Source organism: Miscanthus floridulus, unplaced genomic scaffold, assembly GCF_019320115.1.
Source record: "Miscanthus floridulus cultivar M001 unplaced genomic scaffold, ASM1932011v1 fs_344_1_2, whole genome shotgun sequence".
Taxonomy (NCBI): Eukaryota; Viridiplantae; Streptophyta; class Magnoliopsida; order Poales; family Poaceae; genus Miscanthus; species Miscanthus floridulus.
Genome location: NW_027096621.1, coordinates 1 through 11,538, shown reverse-complemented (window position 1 = coordinate 11,538; position 11,538 = coordinate 1). Strand labels below are relative to the sequence as shown.

General features: G+C 48.8%; 1 protein-coding gene across 1 annotated transcript; it reads right to left on the bottom strand.

The window, feature by feature from the left end:
- Positions 1 to 8,720: 8,720 nt before the first annotated feature.
- Positions 8,721 to 10,976, bottom strand: LOC136531430 (putative pentatricopeptide repeat-containing protein At1g02420). The gene has a single exon (XM_066524089.1). The coding sequence runs from the start codon at positions 10,896 to 10,898 to the stop codon at positions 9,327 to 9,329; it is 1,572 nt and encodes a 523-aa protein (XP_066380186.1). The 5' UTR covers positions 10,899 to 10,976; the 3' UTR covers positions 8,721 to 9,326.
- Between the last annotated feature and the right edge of the window lie 562 nt (positions 10,977 to 11,538).

Genomic DNA, 11,538 nt, shown 5'->3' with positions numbered 1-11,538 from the left:
GATACGGTGGGAGTGCGACGCGTTTCTACTAGACCGTTTGGTATCGTGTGATGAAATCATATCCCATGTGATATCCGGGCATCAGCAAATCCCAACTTAGAACCGTAGAATTTTGAAATGGATGGAGCATGTCTTTTACAGGTGAGTAGAACCCATAGATTAGCTTGGCATGGCCTGAACTCTGAAGTACCTCAACACTGCGTGTTTCGTAGAACAAATGGCCTTAAACTTTTCTGTTTTGTTTCGAACTGCTTTGAGAAAATATGACCTATCAATCGTGATCGTGAGTGTTGGGGCCTTGGGGGATGCAACTAAACGGTACTAGCGGTTTCAAGAGCTACTGGGTTGGGTAGCCATGTCCACGGCATGGGACTTGTTGGCAGGAAACGTGCTAACAACCATGAATCATGGGATTATTTACATATTTAACATCATTATGACGTAAGTGGTATAAAAAGTACTATGTCAGTGACTCATGTGTCAGTGACACATTATAAGATGTCATCCGTAATAATGGTAAATATGTAAATGCCCCCAGTTCAACCTAGCAGTTTTAGAAAGTTTAGAGAAAAGTGGCACCTTAAAGGCTTAAAATCAATCTCCACACAAAAGCTAAGGTTGGGTTTAGTTCGTGAAATGAAAATTTTTGATGTCACATCGGATGTTTCGGGGATGTCAGAAGGGGTTTTTGGATACTAATAAAAAAACTAATTACATAGCTCATCTGAAAACTGTGAGACGAATTTATTAAGCCTAATTAATCCATCATTAGCGCATGTTAGTTACTGGAGCACTTATGGCTAATCATGGACTAATTAGTCTTAAAATATTCGTCTCGCGATTTCCAATCAAACTGTGCAATTAGTTTTTTTTCATTTATATTTAATACTCAATGCATGTGCCGCAAGATTCGATGTGATAGTTTGAGGTGAAAATTTTTAGGAACTAAACCAGGCCTAAGATAATCGAATCGAGCTCCAAAGAGTCATTTTCTTTTGTGGAGGTGTCGTGATCGCGACCTGTGAACCTAGGCATCACAAGTCACAAACTCTAGACAGCAACGCCCGCTACAGCTGCAATACGCAACATCCTATTTTTTTAAGTGTATGTTTAGTTCCTAAAATTTTGCAAAATTTTTTAAGATTTCCCGTCACATCGAATCTTGGACGCATGCATGAAGCATTAAATATAAATAAAAAATAAAACTAATTACACAGTTTAGACAAAATTCACGAGATGAATCTTTTAAGCCTAATTAGACTATAATTGGATACTGATTGTCAAATAATAATGAAAGTGTTACCGTACCATTTCCTAAAAAATTTCGCCAACTAAACAAGGCCTTAACCACTGTCCACTTACCTAGCCAGCAGCAGCTAAAAGCACATAATTCCCACTAAAATCAAATTGGCCAGATCTCAGCACTCAAGCGTACAACGTGACCACGCCTACAAAATGGCCCCATTACATCATCTACAACTACGATCACACATTCACAGCCCAAATCAACCAAGCCGTAGAACAAAACACGCCCACGCGCAGGTTCACAGACCGAGTGGAAAGGGTGGGGCTGTCGAGAGGTTCTCACCTCCAGGGACCTGAGGTACCGGTCGATGTCCCCGACGTACGGCGCGACCGCCGCCTTCGCCCACGTCGGCCCCGCGCGCGGCGTCTTCGGCCTCCTGCCGCTTCCTCGCCTCCTCCGCCTTGGCCTCTGTCCGTGCCACCTACCGCGTCCTCGGCTTGGACGGCCACGGCGCCGAGCCGTGGTTCGTGTTTGGTCCGGTGGACGTGGGGAGCTCGGCCAGGGCCTTGCGCTTCCCGCGCGGCCTACTGAGAGGCGGCGCCGAGTGCGCGTTCTCCTTGCTCTCCATTGCCTCCGACTCCGGCCTCCACCTCCAGACCCTCATGCTACTGCCGACCGACGGGATGGCCGTGCGGATTCGTTCCTCCGATTGCCTTGGCTTTCCGCTGGGGTTTGCAGGGTTTGGTTGGGGTCGGGCGATGAGTGAAGCGCCGGTGTTCGTTTGGGTCTTGGGGAAGCTTGACGCGGTTTGAATTTTGAGATGGCCTTAATGGCGGGCATCTGCTGGGTGAAATGTTTAGTATCACTATCACACACATGCAGTCACGTAGCCTGGTGTCACCGACTCGTGGGACCCCATACGAAGCAAATGTGAAGCGTGAAAGTTCTAGAGGGATCCTGCTATACATGGCCATCGGGCCGTGCCGGCCCAGAACGGTGCCGTGCGTCAACGAGCCGCCGTGCCTGTCGGGCCGTGCCTGCACCGTGCTCGTGCCTGGCCTTCGGCCCAAGGCACGGCTCATGGGCCATTTGGCCGTGCCGTGCCGCCCGTTGGGCACGGCCATTTTCACCGTGCCGGCCCGGCCTATAGCCCAACAGGCAAAAAAAAACACCTCCAAAAAACCACCAAGTGCTGAAACACTTCATTTTCAAATTTCAACAAACAAAAGATCACATTTTCATTCACATTCACACACAGTTATCAACATTCACATTCATACACAGTTATGAACTGATCTGATCAACATTCAACATTCAACATTCACATTCATATTCACACAACTGTTAACTGATCAACTGATCAAGTTACCATTTTCATTCACAGTGACAGACTGACAGTTCACATCACAGATCACAGCACAAAGACAAAAGGAGACTAGATTATATGAAAATGATGATCAAAAGGAGCTGTTTTATGCAATGCCGCCTCATTAAAAACCTTTCTAGGTAAAACTTATCCTTGTGAGAAACCCTAAAAAGGAAAAAAAGAGTGCAGCCAGCTCAAAGTCTTAGTCTTAATGTGTTATTACAAAAGCCAACAGTTGTGGCAAAGTTCACAGAATGACTGTGGCAAAGTTCACAGAAACAGAATGACAGAATCAGAGTCCACACTCAGTCACTCACTCTTCTTACTATCACAGACACACAGACTCACAGTCACACACATAGCTTCACAACACAGCACAGCAGACCAGTAGTCCAGCACAGCACCAGCCACCAGCAAAAGACCAAAACTCCAAAAGTACCTGCAAAAATAGAAGAATCCAATCAGTCCAAAAGTATTGAGTTGATTGAGTCATAGTATTTAGTTGAGATAGACAGTCATTACCTATCAGGCTCTCCTCTCTCCAGTTCTTCTTCACTTGTTATATCCAGCACAGCAAAAGAAGTCCAAAAGTACCTGCAAAATTGTACATAATTCATGTTATTGTTTTGCCATTAATGTATATAGGCTGGTACTTATAGTTATAGATTTGAGTTGAGTACCTGAGAGCGAGAGGAGAGGTTCTTCACTTCTTCTATCCAGCACCACCGCTGCCGCTGGCTTCGCCTTCACCATCAAGGAAGAGGTTCTTGAATGCCTCCTCCAGGTCCACATCCTCAGGTGCATGCTGTTCTCTTCTTACTGCTTGCTTCCAGTCCTTCATACAGGTGAGCATCTCCACATGCTCTGGCAACAAGTGCCGCCGTCGGTCTTCGAGTATCCTAGCTATATAGCTAAAACAAGACTTGGAAGAGACACTAGATACAGGAACAGACATGATATCTCGAGCCATAATAGATAGGATTGGATAGGTTAGCTTATGGTCACACCACTAGAGCAGTATGTCAAAGGATTCCTCATAACATGTGACAGGGTCACTGTTCAAGTAAGCTGAGAGCTCACTAACACCAGAACCAGATGGAGTAGATGAAGATGAGGGGGAACAACCAGAGCCAGGGGAAGCACCAGGACCTCCAAAGATCCTTCCCCATGCCTGCTTTCTCTTACCACAATGAGCTGAAGGCTGTGAAACCCTTTGAGTCCTAGCTGCCCCACCAAATTTCTGCTCATACTTGTTAAACAATCTGTACAATTCAGCTTTGACATCACCATAGTATAAACTATAACTGGATCCAGTATGTTGAGCAAGCAATTCAAGCACATTAAAGAATCCTTTGATCTTAGCTCTAGGATCAAGAATGAATGCATATGAATAGAGCAGTGGAATTTTCTCCCAATATTTAAGAAATTTAAGCTTCATAGGATAAGCAATCATTCTAAAATTCTGATTTGTTTTAGCTTTATGCAGATGCTCAGCAATGTCAAGGATATGATGCAAAACAAGTGGAGCTGTGGGATAGTAAACACCAGACAGAACAACAGTAGAATCATAAAAGAGTTCCCGGAACACCATTATCTATTTAGCAACATACCAATGCTGTGTAGTCAACAATTCTGAACCATAATTAGAGTTAACCCACACAGAAAATACTTTTTTGTATGGTAGCAAATGCTTAAGCATTAAATAGGTGGAATTCCATCTAACATCCATATCCAATCCAAACTTTCTAGGCCTTATACCCTAAGCAATACAGTAATTTTTGAATAATGCAATTATTTGATTAGAGGAAAAAAGTTTATTGCAGTTCTGAAATCTTCAGTAAAAGGTTTCAACCTCTTCAAGCCAGATTTGACAATGAGATTAATGATATGACAGGCACAACGCTGATGCACAAGCAAATACTTGACCTTGTGAGGATCATCATGTGTAGGTGCAGGATAAGAACCCAAGTAACCAAACAAGACATGTTGCAAGATATCATAAGCCTTAGAATTAGCTAAAGCATTGTCTAAAGTGACAGCAAAGATCTTGTCAATCAACCCAAACTCCTCAACCACAACAGATATCTTCTCAGCAATGTTTTCACCAGAATGTGACACCTCAATTAGCCTAAAACCTATAACCTTTTTCTGCAACTCCCAATCAGCACTAACATAATGAGCAACAACAGAAATATAGTCCTCCTTAGCATTACCAGACCAAATGTCAGATGTCAAAGACACAGATGAGCAAGCAGGAAACAAAGAATTCATAAGCATCGAACGTTGCTCAGCAAACAATTTACCCATATCTCTAGTAGTGGCCTGTCTAGAAACCTTCTCAAATCTAGGGTTATGAGCATGCTTAATGTAATCCTCCCAGACCTATGTCTCACCTATGCCTAATGGAAGGTCCAACCTAACAATCAACCGGCACAACTCAATACGAGCAATAGCAGGGTCATACACCTAGTTATGCAAACCATCAGCATTCAGAGCAAGCCTAGACTGGACCCTCTTATCGTTATCATGTTTAGCCTTGCAAGATTTCTGGTGCCTTTTCAAATGACCAGTGCCAGCAGCAGATCTAGCAGCATACCTCTTGCCACACATTTTACAGATAGCAGCTACTCGTATGTTATTTTCCTTAATCTCAGTGAAATCCTCCCAAACAGCAGATATGAGCTTACCACCACCAGTCGATGAGGTACCATGAGTGTTAGTGAAGGCTGCCACTCCACCGTCGTCATCGCCGGCATCGAGATCAATCGGATGGGTGCCATCACCGTCACCAAGATCGATGCCGAACAGCCCGGCTGCATCCTCATGGATGTCGTCGTCGTTCTCCACTTCCAGAACCTCCCAATCCGAGGCTGAGGGGGGGGGGGAGGGGGACGGCCAGCCGGCCTGGCCCCGGCCCCAGGCTCCAGCTCTAGCACCGCCCCTCGATGGTGGATAGGGGCGCTTTGACACTGGTGGGCTTGCCATGGCGCCTCCAGAGGAGGAGGACACGGCGTCAGGCACCAACCTGCGAAGAAGATGAAGAAGATTACAAATTTAGAACTTACAAGAACAGAGACAAGAGAGTGACAGTGAGTGAAAGAGAGAGACAGATCTAGGGTTAGGGTTTCGACTCACCTACGCCACCGGAGCCCAGTGCCAGAGAAGAGGCTAGGGGCAGGGAGCCAAGAGCCCAAGACCGAACCAGAGGAGAGAGACACCAGTTAGAACGACGATGAGCGGCAGCGGAACGACTGACAGGCACAAGCCACTCACATGGTAGTATGGTACACCGGAGGAGGAGAGGAGGGAAAGGAGGGAGGAGAAGGAGAAGAGGGAAAGGAGGGAGGGAGGCGAGGTGCAGGACCGGCGGCGAGGTCACCGGAGCAGGGTCGGCGAGCACTAGGCGAACGGCGGCGACAGATCGAGGACGAGGCGTTGAGGCACCAGACGCGAGGCGAGAGCGGAGAGCGGTCAGCGACTCAGCGACGAGGTGATTTGGAATGTGAAGCTAGGGTTAGGGTTAGGGGCGTATGGTACACCGGAGGAGGAGAGGAGGGAAAGGAGGGGGGAGAAGGAGAAGAGGGAAAGGAGGGAGGGAGGAGAGGTGCAGGACCGACGGCGAGGTCACCGGAGCAGGGCCGGCGAGCACCAGGCAAACGGCGGTGACAGATCGAGGACGAGGCGTCGAGGCACCAGACGTGAGGCGAGAGCGGAGAGCGGTCAGCGACTCAGCGGCGAGGCGATTTGGAATGTGAAGCTAGGGTTAGGGTTAGGGGCGGCCCGCAGCGGCGCCTGCATTTTATATCAAGAGGGGGAGCCGGGGGAGGGGGCTTGTTGGGCCAACCAATGGGCCATGGGGGCACTGGGCCTCCACCGGGCCGCCTCTTTGGACCGGGCCGTGCCCGTGCCGTGCCACGAGCTAGGGTGGTAGCCCAAGCCCGTCCTGGTCGCTCGGGCCAGGCCGGCCCGGGCCCGGTGGCCACCGTGCCGTGCCATTCTCGGGCCAGGCCAAAACGTCGGGCCGTGGGTCGGGCCGCGAGCCCGCGGGCTGCATGGCCATCTATAGATCCTGCAATTATTCCACCCGAAAATATCGATTTGACAGGTGCCAGTGCTACCGGCTGCAATTCTTCTTCGCATTTGTGCAAAACTGCAAACTCGCAGCCTGTTCGGTTGGCTGGTTCGTATCGTTGCTGATTCGTGAAGAAGTACTGCTGGCTAGTTTGTGTGAGAGAAAAATAATGTTTCGACTGGAAATTTATGATCGTTTACGACAAGCCACAGCCAAACGAACAGGCTGTCGAACGATCCGTGTGGATGTGATTGTGTCGCCATGTGCATCGCACTCCATGACACGAAGATGCAGCATATTCGTTTCGGCTTATTCGCAGTGTTTTTCTCTTACACCAAACCAGCGAGCAGTACTTTCGGCCATGGCTTATAAGCCAATTCAGCCAAAATGAACAGGCTGATGGTGGACGTCCAAGGAGATGTATTGAAATGGGTCATAAAAATAAAGACCGTGCGAATTGACATAATGCTATTTTTAGGTGACGTTGCATTTTTTCGATTGTATTTTACGGGGTGGCCAAGTTTTGATGGTATTTTTCGGATATGACGATTTTTCAGTGCTATGAGACCAATTTTCTCTACAAAATACAATCCATTGAGGTGGAGAAGCTGATACCCTATCATCCGAAATTTGAAAAACTGCACGACTAGGCCCGTTCCAATGACAGTTTCATTAGTATCATTTATCATTTAATGAGGTAATACATCAGTAAAGATGGATGATGTGGCACAGAAATCATGAGAGAAAGTAGATAAGTTTCATATGGATGAAACCCGCGCACATTTTTTTTTATCGAACACGCAGAAGAGCTGCGTATCATTATATTAATAGAAGAAGAGAGAGTCATACGTAGACCCAAGCCCCCCCCCCCCCCCCCCCCACACACACACACCCACTGCTAGTCTACTTCATGAGAACTGAATCACCGGTTTAAAACAGAAGGAGGACCCGACAACTACAGCAGTCCTTCAAACTGCTCCTCCAGCAGTGAGCAGGGAGATCCCCTTGGCTCCTGCTATGCTCCACCAATAGGTCTTTTCCAAGCCAAAGCTAGTACTGTATTTACATTTGGGGTTGTACCATTGAAAACACAATCATTTTTGTGCCACCAAATGCTCTAGGCTCCCAAAATGACTAGAGAATTCATATCCTTCCTCAAATCTCCACTAGCATTCGCTGGTCTGAACTTTGGCTGAAACTGGCTGAAAAACACTGTTCCGGCTGAATTGTTGTGAGAGAAAAACACTGTTCTAGCTGAAAAAACAAGCCGAACAAGCCAAATTTAAGACAAGCGAACAGGGCCGTTATCCACCTTTCTCCACCATTCATCGAAGGACTGATGAGAAGGTTGTGGAGTAAGTGATGCAAAACCAAAATGCAACAGGAGGGAGAACCAAAAATCTCTTGAGAATACACAGCCCACAAGCAGATGCTGAATATTTTCTTCCTGTTGATCATAGAGAAGGCACTGTTCTAGATGAGGGAGCCCCCTTCTTGCCAATCTATCTGTTGTGAGCAAGTAGCCACATAAAAAATCTGCATTTGAGGGTGCCTAGGATTTCCAGATTCTCTCATAAGCTTCAAAGGAGACTGGTCCCTAAAAAAGGGTATCGTAAGCACGTATTGGAAACTGAATGAAACTCCACTTAACATGCTCAAATAGTTCACATATTAGTAAGCAGGCTATAGTAAGCAGGCTATAGTGCTGTGACCGGTAGGTCCCGGGTTCGAGTCGTGGTCTCCTCGCATTGCACAGGCGAGGGTAAGGCTTGCCACTAATACCTTTCCCCAGACCCTGCATAGAGCGGGAGCTCTCTGCACTAGGTACACCCTTTTTTTATTATTAGTAAGCAGGCTATAGTGCTCATCCATCAAATGGATCTTTGGTAAAAAGAATCCATGGCATTGATGATATATTTATTATAATATAATTGGAGTAACGAATTATCGCCCTGTTCGCTTGGCTTATAAGCCGTACTTTTTCAGCCAACGAACAATATTTTTCTAAAACAACAAATCAGCCAACAGTACTTTCAGCCATGGCTTATCAGCCAAGCGAACAGGGGCATATGTCATTGTTAGCTTGTCAGCAACACCAGAGCAACATGACTAGTAAGTTTTGGTGCGCAAGGTAAATCTTGATTCTTGAAATTTGAAAATTTTCAGGGAAGACACCCGAGTACAGAACTCAGAAATATCCAAAGTACTTTGTCGATCAGTTTTTTTTTTGACACTAGCTCGTGATCGAAGGGCGGGCCTGGTGCAAGCGGTAGAGTTTTACCGCCTGTGACCGGAAGGTCCCGAGTTCGAGTCGCGGTCTCCTCGCACTGCATAAGTATGTTTATCCTTCTAAATGCAATATTGCTGGGATTTTGCTCTCAACCAGAAGCACCTCTCAGCGTCCTCCAATTTCCCCTTATCACACATCAGATCAAACAGCACATCTGATGCCAACATGAATGATCCAAACTTGTTGCTGACAATATCACTCCAAAGCTCAACCATTGGATGAATCTTGAAACTTGAAAACTTTCAGGGAAGGCATCGGAGTACAGAACTCAGAAAAATCCATAAGTGTTGATCTAGTCAACAAAATAATTTATTGCCATTAATTCACGATCGTCATCATCCAAATGTATGCACTAAGCTGCTCTCGATATATCAGCATCAGCTGCATCACCATTGCTAGGCCTGCTTTCAACAGAGTGTTGGACTCTTTGACAATCTTCAGGTGCCAGTCGACCAAATTGTGCCATCATTTCAGTTAACCTGGCAATTGATTCTTCCTGCTTGGCAAGCTGCATAAGTATCTTTATCCTTCTAAACGCAACATTACTGGGCCTTTGCCCTAACTCAACCATTTGACAGAAGCACCTCTCAGCGTCCTCCAACTTCCCCTCATCACACAGCAGGTCAAACAGCACATCTGACACCAGCGTGAATGATCCAAACCTGTTGCTGACCATATCACTCCATAGCTCAAGTGCCTGTACCACCTTCCTGTACCGGTGGCACAACCTGATAATGAACATGCAAGACTGCGTGTTTGGGAAACATCCTTCAGACCGCATACGCTCATATAACCGCCATGTGCTGCCAACGTCGAAAGCCCAGTAATAGCACCTGAAGAAAAGGTTATAAGTTGTGGGATTCGGCATCAGTCCCTTTGAGGCCATTTGATCCATCAGCGCGAATGCATCTCCAAGCCTCTTTGCTATAACAAAATTCCTTATCGCTGTGTTGTATGCAGGGACATCTGGGTACCACCCTAGCTCATGCATCTCCTTGAGCAAATCTTTTGCCTTGTCAGGTTGGCCAATCAACCCCAGCCCACCAATCAAGCTTGTGTAAGTGATAATATCAGGGGAAATGTCTTTCTCCCGCATTTCGTCGAGCAGCTTGTAGGCCTTCTCCACGTCCCGGTTCTTGCAGTGGCAATCGATCAAGCTATTGTAGGTCACCAGGTCGGGCTCCACCCCGAGCTCCCGCATCTCGGCGACGAACGCCTCGGCGTCCTCGGCCGACTTCCAGCCAGAGAGGAGGATGTTGAAGGTGTGGCGGTTCACCCGGAACTCGTACTTGAGCGCGTGGAAGACGTTGCGCGCGTCGGACATGCTCTTCTCCTGGCAGAGCGTGCGGAGCAGCGCGTTGAAGAGGCCGGCCGGGTCGACGGCGCGGAACATCCGCGCGAGGCGGCGGAAGGAGGCGACGGTCTCGTGGACGGAGCAGACCTTGGCGACGCGGCCGAGGACGATCATGGCGGTGCGCGGGGTGAAGGCGTCCGGGCAGATGCGGCGGGTGGTCGCGAGGAGGTCCCACATGTGCCGGAACCGGCGGGCCCGGCCGAGCACGTAGAGCGCGGTGTCGATGGCGTAAAACGACGGCGCAACGCCGCCGCGGTCGGCGGCGAGGGAGAGGAGCGAGAGCGCGCGGAGCGGGTCCCCGTGCGCGAAGCGGAAGCGGCGCATGACGGCGTCGAGGAGCGGGGACGAGAGCGGGACGGCGGACGCCGCGAGCGCGGACTCCATCGCGGACGGCGTGGCCGCGGACGTGACGATGCGGTACACCTCGCCGGCGTCGGCGTCGGACGCGGGGCCGTCGTGGATGGCGGCGGCAGCGGATGTGGCGGCAGGCGGCGGCGGCGGCGGAGGCGGTGGCTTGTGCGACTTGTTGGAGATGTATTGGAAGAGCCGGGGCGCGGGTTTGGGCGGCATTTTGCGCGATCGCGAGGGGGACGGTGGTTCGCGGGTATTTGGCGTCGGCGGCGCGGAGGCGGAGCGGCTTCTGCTGCAGCGGCCAGTCCGGCACCCGGCAGCTGCAGGGGAACTGAGGAGCAGAGGGGGCTATACTTTACCTGTAGCGGGCCAGCTGGAACTCATGATGGGTTCAAATTTGCTGGGCTTCTTTTTGGGCCTCGCCGCCCCGCTGGTGAAATTCTTCCGGGCCTTGTGCGGATATGGGCTTCCGTTCCTCGCAGCACCAAACCTAGGATTGGGTTGGGGGTCGACTTCGACGGGCGCTGCCGCTGATCGGCATTCATAAGCTGACGGCAGGAGAAGTGAGTACGAATAGGACCGCCGCCGGCCGGTGCGCGCGTCGCCGTCACGATGTCGACATGATTTTCACTCCTCATCCGGTGGCTGCGTTCCATATATAAAGTGAGCGCAGTTTTCTTCGCTCCTTTGGTATCCAGATGTGCCCTGTTCGTTAAGCTAATAAACTATGGTTGAAAATACCGTAGGCTGATTTGTTATGAGAAAAAATATTCAACATATTTAAATACTATTTTTCTCTCACACTAAATCAGTCAGCAGTACTTTCAGCCATGCTTATAAGTCAATTCAGTTGAAACGA

Coding starts and splice junctions, on each gene's coding strand:
- LOC136531430 (XM_066524089.1), bottom strand. CDS start 10,898: ATGCCGCCCAAACCCGCGCCCCGGCTCTTCCAATACATCTCCAACAAG.